Source organism: Megascapheus bottae, chromosome 17 (assembly GCF_031878675.1).
Source record: "Megascapheus bottae isolate mThoBot1 chromosome 17, mThoBot2.hap1, whole genome shotgun sequence".
Taxonomy (NCBI): Eukaryota; Metazoa; Chordata; class Mammalia; order Rodentia; family Geomyidae; genus Megascapheus; species Megascapheus bottae.
The window spans coordinates 11,529,534-11,549,067 of NC_143525.1; the positions used below are offsets into that span (position 1 = coordinate 11,529,534).

The following is a 19,534-nucleotide window of genomic DNA, read 5'->3' on the forward strand; positions in this document are numbered from 1 at the left end:
AACTTTGGGGATGGAGCTTGGCCTAGTGGTAGAGTGCTTGCCTACCATGCATGAAGCCCTGGGTTTGATTCCTTGGTATCATATACACAGAAAAAGATGGAAGTGGTGCTGTGGCTCAAGTGGTAAAGTGCCAGTCTTGAGGAAAGCCCAAGGACAGTGCTCAGGCCCTGAGTCCAAGCCCCATGGCTGTCAAAAAAAAAAAAAAAAAGCAAAGATGTTGCTGGGTGTGGTGACTCACATCTGTAATCCTAGCTGAGATCTAAGGACTATGATTCTAAGCAAGTCCAGGCAGGAAAGTTCCTGAAACTCTTACATTAACTACCAAAAGGCTGAAGGTGGAGCTGTGGTTCAAGTGGAAAAGCATATGGCTCAGTGGTAGAATGCTTGCCTAGCATGCATGAGGCTCAATTCCTCAGTATCACAGAAGCAAAAACAAAATAAAGAAGGAAAGAAAGAGAAAGAGAGAGGGTGGCAGGGACAAATAGGAGGATTCTAAATTTGTTCAATAGCACCTGACTCTTCTGTCTGGTCTGAGAGTTATTTGTGCAAATATCTTGTAAGAAGTCACCTTGTGGGAGGGGGTTTGGGGAGAGGGAAAGGGGGACAAAAACTTGAGAAGGGGTATCCGTGTTCTAGAAGTAACGTACCTGAGGAATGTAACTATAACCCGCTATCTCGATACGTTACCCCAACAATAAAATGCAATAAAAGAAAAAGAAGTCACCTTGTGGCTTCCAGATTGCTCGTGATAATCAACTCCTTTTGGCATCTGGGGCAGCCCTGCCTCCCACTCCCCCTTCAGCTCCATCCAGCCCATGGCAGTGATGCCGACGCTCTTGGAAAAGTCCAATTTGCTCCACAGAGTTCAACAGTCGCTATCCCAAAGCCCATCTCCAAAGCTGGTAAGAGATGTCTAGCTCCAAGTCGGGAAGTCAGGGGCTACTGGGTGAGAGTTGCACCTCAGAGTCTTTCCAACCTTTTGCCATTGCCTAAGCCTTCTGGGCCAGAGGCAGCTCACCTCCCGCAGCTTCTCCTGGGCCTCAGCGAGGGCTGCTTGCTTCTCCTGCAGCTGGGCCAGTGCAGCGTTCATTCGGATTCTTTTGGGTTCCACCACCCTATACAGCCGTCCATACAGCTGAAGGAATACAAGACACGCCCATGGGAGCTGCCCACGAACCCACCAACGTACCCAGCAGAGCCTACCTCCCTGTGCCAGTCATTTCCAGGCTTGCCTGCACCCACCCCGTCCACTACCACCTCCACGGCCACCTACCTCCATGGCCCGCACCCACATGCACAGGGACTTGGCAGCCAGGGAGACCCGGCCAATGATATCGGGCTGGAAGTCAGGCTGGGCACAGTAGGCTCCAATCTTCTTCAGCACCTTATCTGAGATGTTGTCTTTATCAAAGTAGATCAGAGACTTGATGAAATTCTGCTCCCCTGTGGTAGGACATTTGGAGGCCTCAGCTAGAGGACTAAGTCCTTTTCATCTAGGCGTTGCTGCTAGTGCTGCAAACCATGGTTTTTGCCTTGGTTCAGTTCCTGTGGCCAAGCTATCTGACCTCAACTCTAGTGCCCCCTGCTAGAATCTTCTCAGCCCCTGAGACCTCTACAATATCCTCAGCCTCATTATCCCATGATTTACCCTTATATACTCAAATTACACCACACTCCATCCTTTCTATGGGCTATACACTCTCCCAGGACAGGGACCCCAAACTGCAGCTGGCAGGCTATATTCTACCATGGAACTCCAAAGCAGAGAACTACACAATGAAAAGAATCTTGTTTTGTATTTTTTTTTTTTTTTGCCAGTTCTGGGCCATGAACTCAGGGCCTGAGCACTGTCCTTGGACTTTCTCAAGGCTAGAGCTCTACCACTTGAGCCTCAGCACCACTTCCAGCTTTTTTTCAATGTATGTGGTACCGAGGAATCGAACCCAGGTCTTTGTGCATGCTAGGCAAGCACTCTACCACTAGGCCAAACTCCTGGCCCCATTGTTTCCTATTTTCTGATTCTTGTCCCCCCATTTTTATCTGGGGAGAGGAGCTAAAGGTATTCTTTTTCTTTTTCTTTTTTTGTTCTGGGGCTTGAGCACTGGGCCTGGGCACTGTCCCTGAGCTCTTCAACTCAAGGCTAGTGCCCTACTACCTGAGCCACAGCGCCAAGTCTGAGCGTCTGGTGGTTCTTTAGAGATAAGAGTCTCGTGGACTTTCCTGCGGGGGCTGACTGTGAACCGGGATCCTCAGATCTCAGCCCCCTGAGTAGTTAGGATGACAGGCGTGAGCCCAGTGCCTGGCTAAGGAATTCTTGTCACTGGGTCATATTATAAGGTTTAGCCAAAAAGGAAGTGCAACATGGTTTGGGCACAAAACAGTTTATTGAAGGAAGAGCACACTGCTGGCCTACATGAGATGGAGGAAGACAGAGAGGGGAAAGGAAGGGAAAAAAGGGGGGAGGGGAAGAGAAGGAAAAGGGCATTTTCTGGTGGGATTAGGTTTATGTAGGGAGTGGGTGGGGAGGAGGCATGGTTACCATGCCTCTCACAGTCTGAAGGAGATGTGATGGGCAGTTCAGATGTGACCTCAGAGAAAAGGGAGGTAAGGGCCCCCATGTGCACCAGTGACCTGGGGGGGCTTATAGGGGAAGGGTCATAGGTGCAACCCAGGAGGAATCATGGGGAAGGGGCTGTATTTTCTGGGTACACTTGACATCTACAATATATTTCTACATTTTTTTATGGCAAATTTCAGTTTCTTATAATAAGATGAGCAAAGCCAGGTGCCAGTGGCTCACTCCTGTAATCCCAGCTACTAAGAAGGCTGAGATCTGAGGATCATGGTTAGAAGCCAACCTGGGCAAGAATGTCTGTGAGACTCATCTGCAACAAATTACTCAAAAAAGGCCTGAAGTAGTGCTGTGGCTCAAGTGGTAAAACGCTAACCTTGAGCACAGAGGCTCAGAGACAGCAGCCAGGCTTTGAGGCCTTGCCTCAGGACTGGCAAAAGAAAAAGGAGTAAGAGCAATCCAGGTATGGTGGTATACACCTTAAATCTCAGCACTCAGAAGACCAAAGTAAGAGGATTGTTACTTTGAGGTCATCTTGTGATTGTCTTGAAAAAAGAAGAAAGAAAAGGAAAAGGGAAGGAAGAAGGGAAGGGAGGGAAGAAGGGAGGGAGAGAATGAGCAAGCAAGCAAGCAAGCTGGGTGCCAGGAATTCACACCTATAGTCCTAGTTACTCAGGAAGCTGAGATCTGGATCCAGGCTCAAAGCCAGTACTGGCAAGAAAATCACAGAAAGCCAGAAGTGGAGCTATGACTCAAGTGGTAGAGCACTAGCCTTGAGCAAAAAATCTAAAGGACAGCTGAGCTCGGTGGCTCACACCTGTAATTCTAGCTACTCAGGAGGCTGAGATCTGAGGATCGTGGTTCAAAGCCAGCCTGGACACTAAAGTATGTGAGACTCTCATCTCCAATTAAGCACTAGAAAATAGGAAGTGGGGCTGTGGCTCAAGGGTAGGGTGGTAGCCTTGAGCTAAAGGTCCAGAGTCCAAGCCCCATGACCCACAAAAAACAAAAAGCAAACAAATAAAAACCAAAGGGATAGCATCCAGGTCCTGCCTTTAAGCTCCAGTACTTGCACAGAGAAGGGGGAAAAAAAGCCTTTTCTATTATTCATAATCGAAGAATGCTGGTATTTACATCTCCTCGTCCCTCCTAGACTCTGTGATGTCAAGGATGAGTGGTGCTTCATTCTCCCCTGCCTGATTCACTACAGTCATTAATGAACAGGCTGAGTGGAACTCGTTCACCTCATGGTTCTCAGCTTACCTAGTTGCCTCTTGGCTTCTGCCCATGTGGGTTCGTTGCCACGAAGAATCATGACAGCTTGCATTACTATCTCCACTTGAGCAGGGGGCCTTCCATAGGACTTGATCTCACCTATATCCTTTTTGTTCAGGGACTCCAAGGCCTGGGAAAGGAGATTAACTCTAGGGGCGGGGCCAGGGCCAGTTCTGGTGACCAGATGAGCTTTTCCTGGATGATCAGATAGATAGGGAACCATCTTTCCTTCACACTCTCCCAGAGACTTCGGGGACAAAGGAAGCCATCTGTCTCTCCCTACTCCTGGTACCTTCCCATGGTACCCAATGTCCCTGATACCCGCATGGCCTCTTCCAGGGCCGGCAAGGCTTCCTCTAAATCCTTCTGGGCATTGTCTGCCAGCTGTTGACACTTGACTTCCTCAACGGCAATCTTTTCACTGTGAGCTGTTACTGCCTGCAGAGAAAGAGAGCAAAGGTTTTTGTCTTTGCCCCGGGCAACAGACAGGTTAGGGCAACAGTGGTGAAGGATGAAAAAAGAAAGCCAAAGACAATTTGAGAAATGGAGCCAGCATCTCCCAAAGCAGTCCCTGAGGAGTCCCAGGAGGCCCCTTTCCTGGGGGGCCCAGGGGATGGGGGTGGGAGGGACTGGACAGGAAACCTTCTGCTGTTCGTCCGCTTCCCGCTTCTGCTGAACTATGATGACAAGGTACTCCTCGCACTGCTTCTGGAACTCAGCCACCTTCTTCTTGGCTTCCTCTAGCTCCAGTGACATCACTTCTACTTTCTCCCGGGTCTCATCAATCTTAAACAACCCCGTCCGAAGCTTATTGGCTTGGTCCAGCAGCTCCTGCCGTTTTTCTGCCAGGAGCCTGGGGGGAGAGAGTAGGATAAAGGAATGATGGTGGGGAGTCCCACAAAGGGGGTATCCTAATGCTCTTCCTTCTCCATCTGTTTCCATCCCTGTCTCCAGTTCTGTTGCTAACACACACACACACACACACACACACACGTGCCCGCACACGCACGCACTGGTCAAGTTTTTAATCATTTTCTGCTTGAATTATTGCCAACAGCTCTCCAACTGGTATCTTTGTCCCCTTGATTTATTCTACACATTAATGTTAAAATCTGCTTGTTAGGAAGTGGCACTGGCTCAAGTGGTAGAGCACTAGCCTTGAGCTAAAGAGTTCAGGGACAGCACCCAGGCTGAGTTCAAGCCCCATGACCAACCAAAAAAAAAATCTGCTTATTAAATATTGCTTCTCTCATGCCACTTCCTCAGAGCCTTCCCCAGCTCTGTGGCAGGTAGGTGGGCTGCAGTGACCCCGAAAGCAAACAATCACTGAAGTAGGAGGTCATCTATTGCTATTGGGACTTGAACTCTGATCCTGAGCATTCTCCTTTAGCTTTTTCGTACAAGACTGCAACATTCCCACTTGAGCCACACCTCCATATCTGACTTTTTGCTGGTTAACTGGAGATGAACGTTTCATGGACTTTTCTGCCTGTACTGGTTTCCAACAGCCATTCTCAAGTCTCAGCCTCCTGAGTAGTAAGGATCACACATATGAGCCATTAGTGCCCAGTCTGACACATCTATGAACACCCATGGCTCATTCACAGGCTGCGAGGAGGCAGGGCCCAGACAGGCTCCTGAGCTTGGAAGTCTTTAGGAACTTAATTCCATGTCCATCTGTATTCTTTAAAATGTCCTCTTGTGGCACTAGTGGCTCACATCTGTAATCTTAGCTACTCAGAAGCCTTGATCTGGGGATCAAGGTTCAAAGTTAGTGAGGGCAGGAAAGTCTATGAGACTCTTAACTAATTAATCTTCAAATAGCCAGAAGTAGAGCTGTGGCTCAAATGGCTAAGGGACAGTGCCCAGGCCCTGGGTTCAAGCTCCAGTATCAGTATAATAGACAGACAGACAGACAGAACTCAGGGAGATGGCACAAGACTCCTGACTTATAACTGGCTGGCCAGAACGCAGATAAAAACATCTGGCATCCAAAGTAAAACCACCTGTATGTGATCTTAACCTATGACATCTGACTCTAACTCTGGGTAGACCATGTCAAGATTGAGCTAAATTGTAGGACACATTTAATATCTGCTGAAGAATATATGAGGATAATCCCCACATATCTGCTGTGTAGGGTGAAGTACTGGTTGATGTGAGAGAAGAGAAACACTTTGTATTTTTGTTTGCATTTCATGTGAGTGGTAAGTCTAGGAGACATTGAAGGCAAAAAAGAATAAGACTAAGTAGATTATGGCACCTTCTCAGTTAAATTAAAATAAGCATTCCAGAAAATAATGACTAGAAGGTTTAGAAAGTACTGGAATGGAGGAACATGACCAGAGGGCTATAGAGATGGCCCCTCCCACCGGAAGACCCACCCCTCCCTCACTAACCTCCACAGCAGAACTAAGACTCCGAAAATATCTTTGTACCCACATCCTAGACCAATCCTGTTGGCTAGTTCCTATTTTCTAAGACATCCTTTCACCAACTGTCATCCTCAAAAGACACAACTCCATGGCCCTCTGTGTCCCCTGCCCCTCTTCCTACTTCTTATATCCAGACACCAGTTCTAGGTAGTTGGTGGGTGTGACGTAGTTATGTCTTCGAAGTTCCAGCAGCATCTTCTGAGAATACTGGGCCACTGACCAGTGCATGGTGACGAAGATCTGGGCGACCTTCCTGTGGATCTAAGGCGGACAACACAGAATGGGAGACAAGAGATAAAGAAGAAGGCTGGGAATGTGGCTTAGTGGTAGAGTGCTTGCCTAGCATGCATGAAGCCCTGGGTTCAATTCTTCAGTACTACACAAACAGAAAAAGCCACAAGTGGTGCAGTGGCTCAAGTGGTAGCAAAAGAAGCTCAGGGACAGTGCCTAGGCCTTAAGTTCAAGCTCCAGGACTGGCAAAGGAAGATGGGGGTAAGGGGGGTGGGGGGAAGCAGTCCAGGAGGGTATGTGTGTGTGTGAAGGGTGGAAAGGAGCGGGCTCACATTCTCCTGTGTCCCTAGATCCACTCCCACGAGGTACTTCTCAGCCACTTCTAGCAGGGCCTCTCGGGGCCACTCAGAGAACCAGTTGATGGTTGTGCAGTTCACCAAGGCTGGGTACTGGCGGATCCAATTCCTGGGGAGGCATTTTGAGATTGAGTAAAGCATTGTTGGATATTCCTGTCTTTATTGCATACATCCACTTGTTTTCCAGAAAGCGAAGACCTCATCCTCCTTTTCCTATTTCCTCACCCAGATTCAAGACCCCTCCCGCCCCCACTCAGCATTGTATTTAGAGTCTAGGGCTGGGAGTGTAGCGTAGGGTAGAGTGCTTGCCTAGCACGCATGAAACCCTGGGTTCCATTCCTCAGTACCACATACACAGGAAAAACCAGAAGTGGCACTTTGGCTCAATTGGTAGGGTGCTAGCCTTGAGCTGAAGAGCTCAGGGACAGTGCCCAGGCACAGGCACAGAGTTCAAGCCCCACAACTGACAGAAGAAAAAAAAAACCCAAACAAACAATAGAGTCTAGCTTCTCAAGAAGTTGAGATCTAAGGGTTGTAGTTCAAAGCCAACCCAAGCAGAAGAGGGCCTCTCACCTCCAATTAACCAGCCATAATCTGGAAGTGGAGCCATAGCTCAAGTGGTAGAGTGACAGCTTTGAGTGAAAAGCTAAGAGTTTGTGGGACCAGAAAGAAAAACAATTCTATGATCTGACTTGGGAATACTTGGCCCTAAGTTCAAGTGCAGAACTGGTACAAAGAGAAGAAAAGTAAGAAAGGCTAGGAAGGAAGAGAAGGAAGGAAGGAAGGAAGGAAGGAAGGAAGGAAGGAAGGAAGGAAGGAAGGAAGGGTCATATAAAATGACTTCCATAATAGAGGGAATGAGACTGCAAGCCAGTCTCCTTCCAGAGGCATGGACGGCCAAAAAAGAGAAGGCTCAAAGGGAGGCAAAGGATAGAGAAGACTCACCTGAAGGGGTCCCCCACTGGGCTGAGGCAGAGCACAATGTGCAGGTTGTTGCGCACACGTTCAATAAGGTAGGCGAAGATGCTGTCTGAGGATTCGGGTACCTGTTCTGCACGGGCCTGATCTATAATTTGTGTCTGGATCTGGAGAGAGGCCACACAAGGTCAGCGGGCTGAAGTTCCCAGGGTGTCTCAGCAGGGAGATGACTGCTGGAATGGGGATGAAAGCAGCCCAGGGGGTGGGGGTGGGGTGGAGGGAAGAAGGTTGAAAAAGAACAAGCCTTTCATGTAAATGATGCGGTGCTACACGAGCACATTTGGGGCCTGTGGTTCCTTAGGGGTTCATGAGAAAGGCCTAGGAGCTGAGAGGCGGGGAGAAGGAGTGGAAGGGGAGATACCTCCTCAAATTCCTCGCTTTTGTAGAGGTTGGGGACCTCGCCGGAGCTGAGGATGTTGTTAATGTCCTCTAGGAAGGATTCATCAGCAATTTGGGTGTCCACAAAAAGGAAAGACGTGGTCTTGAGGTCTACCCCAGCCTGGCGATAGAGTCGCTTAATATCTGTCCAGATATGAGAAGGGGGACTGCACAGTATTCCTGCAGATTCTCCATCTTGCCCTTTATTCCTCCAACACCCTCCCTCTCCCCGCAAACCATCCCTCCCCACAGACCAAGGGCATCTCCCACCCATTCCCCGCTCTCCTCGTTTGGCACGCTACCATGCCAAACTCCCCAATTCTGGATCTCCTGTTCAGAAATGGCAGCCATACCATCTCGGAACTCCTGCTTCCGATAGTGTTTGCTGACTTCAATCTGGAAGGTCTCGTAGTCACAAATGGATGAGGCCAAACGGGCCAGGCTCTGGCGTCCACTGCCTCCGATGCCCACCAAGAGCATGTTGCCCCGGGGCTGTCCAATGACCCGCACGATCCTTGTGACTGCGAGCCAGGAGGTACAGGAAGAAGTGGGTGGCTAAACCCAGATGGCCATTCCCTGTTTAAGCCTCACCCATGGACTCCAAGGTTTGTGGGACCAGAAAGGAAAACACCTCTAGGAGCTGGCTGGGGGATACCTGGGAAGGGAAAGGGATGATGGGAGCTCTGGGGGAAGGGCTGGGAGGAACAAGCACGCACTGTGCTCAATGGCCTCCCGGAAAAGGACCAGCTGCATTGGCACCACAGAAGGGGAGATGTTGTATTCATTTAAGGCGGTCTCCATGACTGTCTTCAGTAGTGACAGATCTGTCAAGTCTTCATACACCTTGGGTTCCTTCAGAAAGTCCCCTGCACCACGGGAGGAGAGTCTCAGAGTCACCAATGCCTGGTCTTTTCCCCTTAAGACTCCCCTGAGATTTCTCCACATCATTCCCTGACTCGCCTTCTAAGCTCACCCTCCTAAAAGTCTCAAGCCTACCGCACTCCTGGCTCTGGACTTACCAAAGATAGGAGGACGTTTGTTGGGACAGAGATTATGAAATGTGAGGTCAAAGAAGGTGCCAAGCTTGTCACTCATGATGCCCATAAAGGCTTCCATGTCCGCTGAGTCAACCAGTCGGTCAGAGAAGACTCTGTTGGGAAGCAATTGTGTTGAGATGATTTGGGACCAAAAAGAATAGTTCTGGAGAAGAGAGAGCTGGGCCAGGGAAGAAGGCAGGAGAAAGGCTGAGGAAGGTTGAATCTGTCCAGGGTACACACACATCACCTGAAGCATTCATGAATCCAGAGTCGTGTGATGCTGGACTTGGTATCATGGAAGTTCTTGTTGGCTCTGAGCATCCCCTGGAACACCTGGGAAGATAAAAGCCTGGGATAGAGAGAGAAAAGAGCTTCTCTGCAGGAATTTTACAAGTAAAGGCAGAATACACGGCAGGTAATATTGGGAATGTGGTTTGCTATGGAGAGTGTGTGTGTGTGTGTGTGTGTGTGTGTGTGTGTGTGTGTGTGTGTGTGTGTGTGTGTGTGTGTGTGTGTATTACTGGGGCTTGAACTCTGGGCACTGTCCCTGAGCTTCTTTTGCTCAAGGCTAGCTCTCTATCACTGCCAGTTTTCTGGTGGCTACTTTTGGAAATAAGAGTCTCAAGGGCTTTCCTGTCTGGGCTGGATTCAAACCATGATTCTCAGATCAAAGTAAGGACTGTAGGCATGAGCCACTGGTGCCTGACTTTTTTTTTTTTTTTTTTTTTGTCAGTCATGGGGCTTAAACAGCCTGGGCGCTGTTCTGAACTCTTTTTTGGTCAAGGCTAGCACTCTACCACTTGGTTATACATTATCACTTCCAATTTTCTGGTTGTTAACTGAAGATAAAAATTTTGGGGGTGGGGCCGGGAGTTTGGCCTAGTGGTTAAAGTGCTTGCCTAGCATGCATGAAGACCCGGGTTCAACTCCTCGGTACCACATACATAGAAAAAAGCCGGAAATGGTGCTGAGGCTCAAGTGGTAGAGCTCTAGCCTTGAGAAAGTCCAAGGACAGTGCTCAGGCCCTGAGCTCAAGCCCAGGACTGGCAAAAAAAAAAAATTGGGGGGTAACTTTCCAGCCCTGCTGGTTTTGAACCATGATCCTCAAATCTCAGCCTCCTCCTAAATAACTAAGATGAGAGTTGTGAACCCCTAGCAAGGCTTTTTTTTTTTTTTGCCAGTCTTGGGGCTGGAACTCAGGGTCTGAGCACTGTCCTTGGGCTTTCTCAAGGCTAGAGCTCTACCACTTGAGCCACAGCACCACTTCTGGCCTTTTCTGTGTATGTGGTACCAAGGAATTGAACCTGGGTCTTCGTGCATGCTAGGCAAGCACTCTACCACTAGGCCAAACTCCTGGCTCTGCAAGACTTATTTTGATGAGAGAAAAAAAAAAAGCCTTTAGGAAGTCCAAGCCAGGCCAAAGGGCGAGGCGAAACCAGTGTTCACCTTGGAGATATCCCGAAGGTTGAAGAGGTAATGGATCTTGGCAGGTGTGGGCAGGAAGCGCTGAACCACTGTGTTGTACACATCCAGGGTAGCCTCGGTCACCACGTTCCCTATGGGCTTCACTTCCTCCTCAAAGTCCTGAAGCTTCTGGTTGATCATGGTACCAAAGATGCGGATGATCTGGGACTCCTAGAACAAGGTTTTGACTCAGTGTCCAAGGTCCCTGGCCTTGTAGACGTGGCCAGGACAGAACTTGCCTCACAAGCAGAATTTAAGGGGATGCCCTTAAATTCTCGTGCCGAGCATGCACGAAGACCCAGGTTCGATTCTTCGATACCACATTCATAGAAAAAAAGCTGGAAGTGGTGCTGAGGCTCAAGTGGTAGAGCTCTAGCCTTGAGAAAGTCCAAGGACAGTGCTCAGGCCCTGAGCTCAAGTCCAGGACTGGCAAAAAAGAAAAAATAATAATCTGTGTGTGTGCGTTTGTGTGCGTGTGCGTGCGTGTGTGTGTGCGTGCGTGTGCGTGCGTGTGCATGCGTGTGCGTGTGTGCTTGTGTGCGTGTGTGTGTGTGTGTGCGTGTGTGCGTATGTGTGCGCCTAGACTGGGGCTTTTCCTTAGCTTTTCCCCTTAAGGCTGATGCTCTACCACTTGAGTCACATCTCCTCTTCTGCATTTTTTGGTGATTAATTGGAGACAATAGTCTCATAGTCTTCCCTGCCTAAGCTGGATTTGAACCATAATCCTCAGATCTCAGTTTCCTGAGTAGCTACAATTATATGTAGGCCTGAGCCATCAGCATCCAGAAAAAGGAATATTTTAATACAATATTTTAAAATGAACATTTATACAAAATATCTATGTTGAATACATACAAATATTCTAAGTAAAGACTGAACTGGAATTATTCATTTATCCTTTTGCTATATGTACTGTGGGCTAAGTACAGCATAATACTGATTTTTAAAATTTTGTTCATTATGAATGTTTGATAGTTATTACTGTTGTTATTAATATTAATTTGTCAGTTATGGTGTTTAAACACAGGACCTAGACACTGTCCCTGAGTGCTGCTTTTGCTCATGGCTAGCACCTTGCCACTTTGAGCCATAACACTTCTAATTTTCTGGTGGTAAACTGGAGGTAAGAGTCATGTGGACTTTCTACTTGAGTTGGCTTTGAACCATGAACCTCAGATCTCAGCTTCCTGAGTAGGAAGGATTACAGATATGAGCCACAAGCACCTGGCTTTTAATTGAGAACCAAACAAAGCAATGCTCATTTGTAATCCCAGCGTTCAGGAGGCTGGGGAAGTAGGGTTATGAATTTGAAAGAAATATGTGTGTGTTTCTTTTATAAATTATAATTACATATAATTTACAAGTTTAAAAATCTCTATTTTTATAAATTACAGATATTATATTACATCTAAAATATAAACACATTCATATATTATGTATAAATAGGTGACTATTACATATATTTCTGTATCATATCTAATTGTGTATTGTATTAGATATAATATAGAAATATGATAATATACAAATATGTTATATGTGTAATTTATAAAATATATGCATATGTGTATAAATGTGTTTATATACACACACATTCACATACATCATAGAGACTAGAATATTAAGCCTTGTTCTTGCTGAGAGTAGTTTTTGTTTTGGTTTTGGTTTTTTGGCCAGTCCTGTGACTTGAACTCAGGGTCTTGACACTGTCACTGAGCTTCTTTTGCTCAATGTTAGCACTCTACCACTTGAGCCACAGCCCCCTTTCATCCTTTTCTGTGTATGTGGTACCGAGGAATTGCTAGGCACGCACTAGGTCACACTCCCGCCTCGGCTGTTTGTTGAGTCTCACAGATTTATCTGCTAACTGCTAGATTTCAACCTCCTGAGAAGCTAGGAATCCAGGCATCAGCCACCAGTACCCAGCTGGGTTTCGGGTTCTTTTTGATGTCTCCTTAAGTTCTACACTGCAGTTAGTGTCTCCTCACCCTAACGCTAGCACTGCTGTGGGCTCCTGGCTCCTAGGATCTAACTTCCTGACTCTACTTGGGCCCCACAGCACTGGCCACCCACTGGGACCACAAGGCTCCACGTGGCAGAGCCAGCAGGCCACCCTTCCATCTGGAAGCTCTCCTGGTTCAGATAGCCAGGCTTCCACCCATGACCCCACCCCCACATCATAGCTCTAAATGCAACTCTGCTCAGAGGCCTTTAACCCCTTCCTTGCTCGGCCATCTCATTTTCAGGAACAAACCTGGTTTTGCCAATCCCCACCCCATAAGCCCCCACCATAGTCTCACCGTGGGAAAGGTCATATTAACAATGTTGAAGCGACTCTGGAGCCTTGGGGAGATGGCAGTCCGTCCACCTCCAAGGGGGCCCATGGCAGCCATCAGGAACATGTCCTAGAGGAGAAAGTCAAGGAGAGGATGGATAGCGCGCAGAACGAGGGAGAAGGCGCTCCCATGTGAGAACTAGGAAGAACGTGCTCCAGTGTGAGCAATAGGGAGAATGTGGCTCATGCCAGTAATAGGTGTTATTTTTTGGCAGTCCTGGCTTGAGCTCAGGGCCTGAGCACTATCTTTGAGCTTTCTACAGGCTGGAGCTCTACCACTTGAGCCACAGCACCACTTCCAGTTTTTTTCTATGTATGTGGTACCAAGGAATGAAATCCAGGTCTTCATGCCTGCTAGGCAAGCACTCTACCAGTAGGACAAACTCCCAGCCCTCTTTTTCTTTTTGAGACAGGGCCTTGACACTACCTTTACCTGTGCTGGACTTGAACTCCTAATCTTCCTGCTTCCATGTCCTGGAATTACAGGCATGCACCACCATGCTCAGCATGGGAATTTGTCTGTGTATGCATGTGTATGTGAGGCCTCCAGCACTCACTCATCTTCCTTGCCCGTGGTTGGAGCTCTGCCACTTTGAATCATACCTCCAGATTAGAATTTTGCAGCTTAATTGAAGATGGAGTCTCACAGGGCTAGCAGGGCTAGCTTTGAACTGTGATCCTCCAGGTTTTGGCCTCTTAAGTAGCTCTGATTACAGTCATAAGGCACTGGTGAGGAGAGTTAATAACTTGGGAGCCAGAAGTCTGGGCTGTGAGGAAGAAGCAGGGGTTTCTGGATGGAAGGAATCTAGGATCAAGGGACTCGAGCCCCAGTTCCCAATGGAGTGAGGATTGCTTTTATTTACCACAGAGAGCCCCAGGGCCTGAGAGCAGAATCTCAGGTTGTTTACTCACTCGAATGTATTTGATGGTCTGCTTCAAACGATCGTACCAGAAGCCATAGTCGATCCAAAGGCGGATCAGCTCCAGGGGCGGCTGGGACCCAAATGTGTCCTTGGCTGGCATGTTGAGGTCATCCATGAAGGTGATCATGCTTTTGCCCCCAAATGGCACATAGACACCCTTGGTTCGCTTCTCCACTCTGCTCTCGATGATACTCTGCACGTTGTTGGAGGTGGTCTGGGGGAAGAGGCACAATGGATTCATGGGTCCACCAGGAGAAACATCGAATCTGAGAAGGGTGCCAATTTGGCACAGGACAGCAGAAAGCAGAGAAGGTTTGGGGAGCTGGTTCCCCGGCCCTGAGCCCCGCCCCACACACCTGTGCAGACATGTTGACAATCAGCACCGACCACTGGCTAGAGGGCAAGGACTGCAGGACAGTCTGGGCTATGGAGGTCTTTCCAGTCCCCACAGGACCCACAAGCAACACAGGATTCTGGTTAGACACCAAGGTGCTCACCAGGTAGTTATAGCGAATGGTGTCAATGGTAGGCACCATAATCTTATAGAAGGGAGCGCTAGGGAAGAAAAAGAAACCATGTTTCAAGGATCATTGGCCAGGTCCGTCCTTCCTTCCTTCCTTTCTTTGCCAGTCCTGGGGCTTGAACTCAGGACTTGGGCATTGTCCTTGGGCCTTCTCAAGGCTAGAGCTCTACCACTTGAGCCACTTCCGGCTTTTTCTGTGTATATGATGGCAATGAGAAATCGAACCCAGGTCTTCGTGAACGCTAGGCAGGCACTCTGCCACGAAGCCACACTCCCTGCAGTGGCTCGCTCCTTTCTAAATCCTGCTTTATTCTCTTCCATCAACTCTGACTCCTGTGGGGATTGGAGATGGGACATTCTCCTTAAGGACCCTGCCCTGAGATCTCACTTCCCATATCAAGAGTCATCCCTTTTGGGATCCATCATTCTTGTCACATCTACCAAGTACAGACCCAAGCACACCCCAGAATCTGCTCTCACTTTGGAGGGTAACGCCAGCTCTTAGGAAGCTTGTCTTCAAATGATGTCCAAGTCCGTATCTTGGGGTTCACATAATATTCATACACTGTGTCCTAAGGAGAGCATAGAAGTTAGGTTTCCAAAGCCTCTGTCCAACTCTTCTCAGCCAGAGAAAGGGCTCACAGAACAGCAGGAAGAAGGAAGGGATCTGGGTTGCAGGCACTCAGGAAGATTCTGGCCACCAGGCTTGCCTTATATAACCCGGAAAATAGGACAGATGGGACAATGAAGTTTGAAAGCCCTGACCTTATTGGGAAAGGAACCCTCAATTTCCCGGAGGTAACTGTCAATCTTCTTGCGGCCATCCTCATCCACAGAGCCGCACACAGACCAGATCATACTGAATACGAAGGTCATCTCTACCATAGTGCTGTAGTTATCGATGTCTGCAGGGTTCACCTGGGGGAAGAAGAGAAGAAGAAATGCCTATGTAGAGATGGGGAGATGGCTACTCAGAAGGCTGAGATCTGATGATCACAGTTTGAAAACAACTGGGGCAGAAAAATCTTATATGCAATGAACCAGCAAAAAGCCACAAGTGGCACTGTGGCTCCAAGTGGTAGAGCACTAGCCTTGAGAAAGCCCAAGGCCAGTGTCCAGGTCCTGAGTTCAAGCCCCCGAGTTCAAGTCCTGAGTTCAAGTGGTAGAGTACTTGCCTAGAATGCATAGACCCCGGTCCGATTCCTTGGTACCACATACATAGAAAAATCCAGAAGTGTCAAGCACAGTGGTTCACACCTATAATCCTAGCTACTCAGGAGGCTGAGATCTGAGGATCCTGGCTCAAAGCCAGCTCAGGTACTAAAAAGCCATGAGATTCTTATCTCCAATTACCAGAGAACTGGAAGTGGCACTGTGGCTCAAGGGTTAGGGTGGGTGGTAGCCTTGAGCTGAAGAGCTCAGGGATAGCACACCACAATGAACAAAAAAAAAAAAAAAAAAAAGAAAGAAAGAGGAAAGAAAAGAAAAGAAAAAGGCAGAAGTGGTGCTGTGGCTCAAATAGTAGAGTTCTAGCCTCGAGAAAGCCCAAGGACAATGCTCAGGTCTGAGTTCAAGCACCAGGACTGGCAAAGAAAAGAAAAAGAGCCTATGAATAGCCCCCAGTCCCTGGGTTCAAACCCCACAATAATAAAATAAAAATACAATATACCAACTCAATAATGGAGATGACATATTGACAGCCCATGCTCTCAACTCCGCACTCAGAAGGGTACATGATAGATGCTGCTCAGGTAGGTATGTGAAACACAGAGGGCTTGGTCTGGGAATGTGGCATAGTGGTAGAGCACTAGCCTTGAGAGAGCTCTCTATCTATCTGTCTTCTACTCTCTCTTCTCTCTCTGTCTCTGTCTCTGTCTCTGTCTCTGTCTCTGTCTCTGTCTCTCTCTGTCTCTCTGTCTCTCTCTCTCTCTCTCTCTCTCTCTCTCTCTCTCTCTCTCTCTCTCTCTCTCTCTCTCTCTCTTCTCTCTCTCTCTGTCCCTCCCTCCCTCTCTCTCCCATATTGCTTTACCAATAAGCTATATCCAGCCTGTGGTATATTCAATATAGTCTCTAAAGTTCTAGTACCGGTCTTCAGTTCAGCAAATGTGCCACAAGTATACCCACGCACATACACACACCTCGGTGTTCACACTCATTCTGAGGCCTCCCATTGTAGTATCTACTCAAATTTGCTACTAAAACTAAAGTTGTCTACAGGAGGTCATGATGGCTTTGCTTTCTACTCTCGCCTTGGGCTGGGTCTGCCCCTTACCCCATTCTCTGGTGTGGCCAGGACTGAGTACAGCTTACAGAGGGAGATGATGCCGCTGTACTCAGGGATGGGCACCAGCTCAATGCAGTTGTCCTTCTTAAAGGCCAGAATCCTGTTGATGAGCTTATCAAACATGCGTTGAAGCGGTTCCACCTCAGCCTGGAAGAAAACAAGAAAAGGCTATTCACTCTGGATGTTCTATAGGCCAATCTAGCCATTCTCTCTTACTTCCCTTCATACCTTTGGCCGCTTGTCTAACCATGACTGAACGTAGGGCTTCCAGCCTAGGTCCACATAGTCAGTGTAGACCATGCCACAGCGAGAGACAGTAGCTGGAGAGGCCACTGCCAAGTTCTCCACTTCGAATAAGAGTGACACCTAAGATACATTTTGCTCAGAATGTTAGTCTTCCTCTCTTCACCCACCCATCCACAGTAACTAAAATACCCCATGTCCAAGCTAGGTCTCTAACAAGAATAAAGGCCTGATGTCTCCAAATGGTGCATTTTTCTGAAAGAAATTAGAACAAATTTAAGATTATCCTTAGGAAAAAATGCCAATCTTACTTCCATAGTAGAAGAGGAAGACTATGGGCTCATATACTGGAAGCACAATAAAGACCAGGGCATACAGATCCCTTGAAACAAGGTTGAAGAAGGACTAAATCTATATACTGTGCTTTCTAGACTCAAAATTTTTGTTGTGCTTGTTTGGTTTGGTATTGTTTGGCTGGTTTTTCCTTTTTTTTTTTTTTTGCCAGTTCTGGGCTTGAACTCAGAGCCTGAGCCCTGTGTTTGGGCTTTCTCAAGGCTAGAACTCTACCACTTGAGCCACAGCACCACTTCCAGCTTTTTCTATATATGCACTCCTGAGGAATGGACCCTGGGACTTCATGCATACTAGGCAAGCACTCTACCACTAGGCCATACCCCTGGACACAAAGTTCTTTTCCCAACAACTGTACTAGGCAAAGATTCATTCCTTCCTTCCTTCCTTTCTTCCTTCCTTCCTTCCTTCCTTCCCTCCCTCCCTCCCTCCCTCCCTCCCTTCCTTCCTTCCTTCCAGATGGAACCCAGGGCCTTGCACGTGGTAGGCAAATACTCTATCACTAGCTCCAGCTCCAGCCCAAAGTGTTTTGTTTCAGCCACAACCTTCTCTGACTCTAGGCATTTTCTTCCCCAGCTCTCTCCTACAGAACTCACTCTTCTCTTCAGCTTCTGATCTCCCTCCTGCCCCTCATCTCACTCCACCATTTCCTACAGTGTCCTGGGATGCTGGCTGGCCCCGGGACGCCCCTTACCTGTTCAGGCATGGCGATGCGTTCTCCATTGATCAGTGTCAACACTTTGTTGTCATCCATGACGGAGTTCATACTCTCAATCCACAGTGTGTCCACTGGACCATCAAAAAGGATCCATTTCTCGTCGGGCTTCTCATCTTAATAGTAGGTGGATAAAGAAGGCAGGAGACTTCCCTTGCTTTCCCTCCTGGCCAGGCTCCTCAGCCCATGCTTCCTCATACTTCTGCCTCCCTCCTCCCCACAGCATTTCTCTCCCACCGATTCTCTGTTGGTTTAGGACATTCAAGATTCTCTTCTCCCCAGCCCCATGAGCCTCAGAATACCTGCACATGCTACCCGCATAACACTGGACAAGATGCCGTCTGTCCACTCATTAGTGTTGAGATCATATTCTCCATAGAGTTCTCCTAGGGACAGTGCCTTAGGGTTCAAGGGGTACTCCTGAAAAAATGACGCCAGGAAAGATTTGTGTGTGTGCGCATGCACACACACAGGTGTCCTAGGGCTTGACCTCAGGCGTGGGTGCCCTTGGGCTTCTGTGCTCAAGGCTGATGCTCTACTACTTGAGCCACATCTCCACTTCCAGCTTTTTTGCTGGTTAACTGGAGATAAACATTTCATGGACTTTCCTGCTGAGGCTAGTTTTGAACCACAATCTCAGACCTCAGTCTCCTTAGTAGCTAAGATTACAGGTATGAGCCATTGGCACCCAGCTGCAAAGTGGTTGTTTTTTTGTTTTTTTGTTTGTTTGTTTTAATAACTGCACTACCAAACTCTTAAGACCCCACTTTCACTCTAATGCTGCTCTTAGGCTTACACATTTGCACCCCATTCCCACAGAAATGGGCTAGGTCCTTGGCTGCCACTGACACCCAATTGCATACTTTAACAACATTGAAGTTGGGGTCCCCAGCGCGGCACAGCGAGGTGAGGGCAGCCTGCAGGATTTTCCAGGAAGTAGTCTTGCTGCTGCCTGTGCAGCCCACTATCATGGTAGAGTGGCGGGAATTCTTCGTTTCATACAGCTGGATGACCTTGGTGAGGGTGAATGGTGTGATCTGTAGGCCCATATTGAGAATCTCCTGCTCAATGGTCTCCCGTAGCTGAGGGAAGGCACATGCAGAACGAGGGAGAGAAAAAGATAAGGCTTCCAGGACTTTCAACATCCCTTCAATACCTTGGATGATTTGTTCAAACCATTGAAAATGGCACGAGAGCTCTTTGGACTTGAAACTGTTTATTCGCTAGGAAGCCAGCCCGTGGCATAGTTAGTAGGTTCTGGAATCAGCCAGCCTGGTATTCAGCTTTACTAAGTTACTTCTCTGAGCTTCAGTAGTTTGGTGTGTACAATGTCTGACACGTAGTATTACACATTTTTTCTATTATCAGCAATAAATATTTATGAATCCCTCACAGTATGAAGTAAGTACTGTGTTGGAACAAAATACATTTTATCCT

The 19,534-nt window shown here is 47.9% G+C and overlaps 1 protein-coding gene across 2 annotated transcripts in view; it reads right to left on the reverse strand.

Annotated features, from left to right (window-relative positions):
• Dnah2 (dynein axonemal heavy chain 2) overlaps positions 1-19,534 on the reverse strand; it is a 119,815-nt gene that overhangs the window by 22,851 nt on the left and 77,430 nt on the right. For both annotated transcript variants that reach the window (XM_090349645.1, XM_090349646.1), the window contains exons 42-65: positions 18,961-19,179; positions 18,400-18,517; positions 18,077-18,213; positions 17,017-17,154; positions 16,777-16,935; positions 15,270-15,422; positions 14,985-15,076; positions 14,338-14,536; positions 13,971-14,195; positions 13,024-13,128; positions 10,709-10,897; positions 9,510-9,595; positions 9,245-9,375; positions 8,942-9,091; positions 8,579-8,746; positions 8,209-8,369; positions 7,815-7,954; positions 6,846-6,978; positions 6,404-6,543; positions 4,490-4,700; positions 4,169-4,285; positions 3,836-3,977; positions 1,274-1,443; positions 1,019-1,135 (exon numbers count right to left, since the gene is read on the reverse strand). In XM_090349645.1, coding sequence (XP_090205771.1) covers positions 1,019-1,135; positions 1,274-1,443; positions 3,836-3,977; positions 4,169-4,285; positions 4,490-4,700; positions 6,404-6,543; positions 6,846-6,978; positions 7,815-7,954; positions 8,209-8,369; positions 8,579-8,746; positions 8,942-9,091; positions 9,245-9,375; positions 9,510-9,595; positions 10,709-10,897; positions 13,024-13,128; positions 13,971-14,195; positions 14,338-14,536; positions 14,985-15,076; positions 15,270-15,422; positions 16,777-16,935; positions 17,017-17,154; positions 18,077-18,213; positions 18,400-18,517; positions 18,961-19,179 — 3,600 coding nt within the window. The remainder of the gene's footprint in view (positions 1-1,018; positions 1,136-1,273; positions 1,444-3,835; positions 3,978-4,168; positions 4,286-4,489; positions 4,701-6,403; positions 6,544-6,845; positions 6,979-7,814; positions 7,955-8,208; positions 8,370-8,578; positions 8,747-8,941; positions 9,092-9,244; positions 9,376-9,509; positions 9,596-10,708; positions 10,898-13,023; positions 13,129-13,970; positions 14,196-14,337; positions 14,537-14,984; positions 15,077-15,269; positions 15,423-16,776; positions 16,936-17,016; positions 17,155-18,076; positions 18,214-18,399; positions 18,518-18,960; positions 19,180-19,534) is intronic.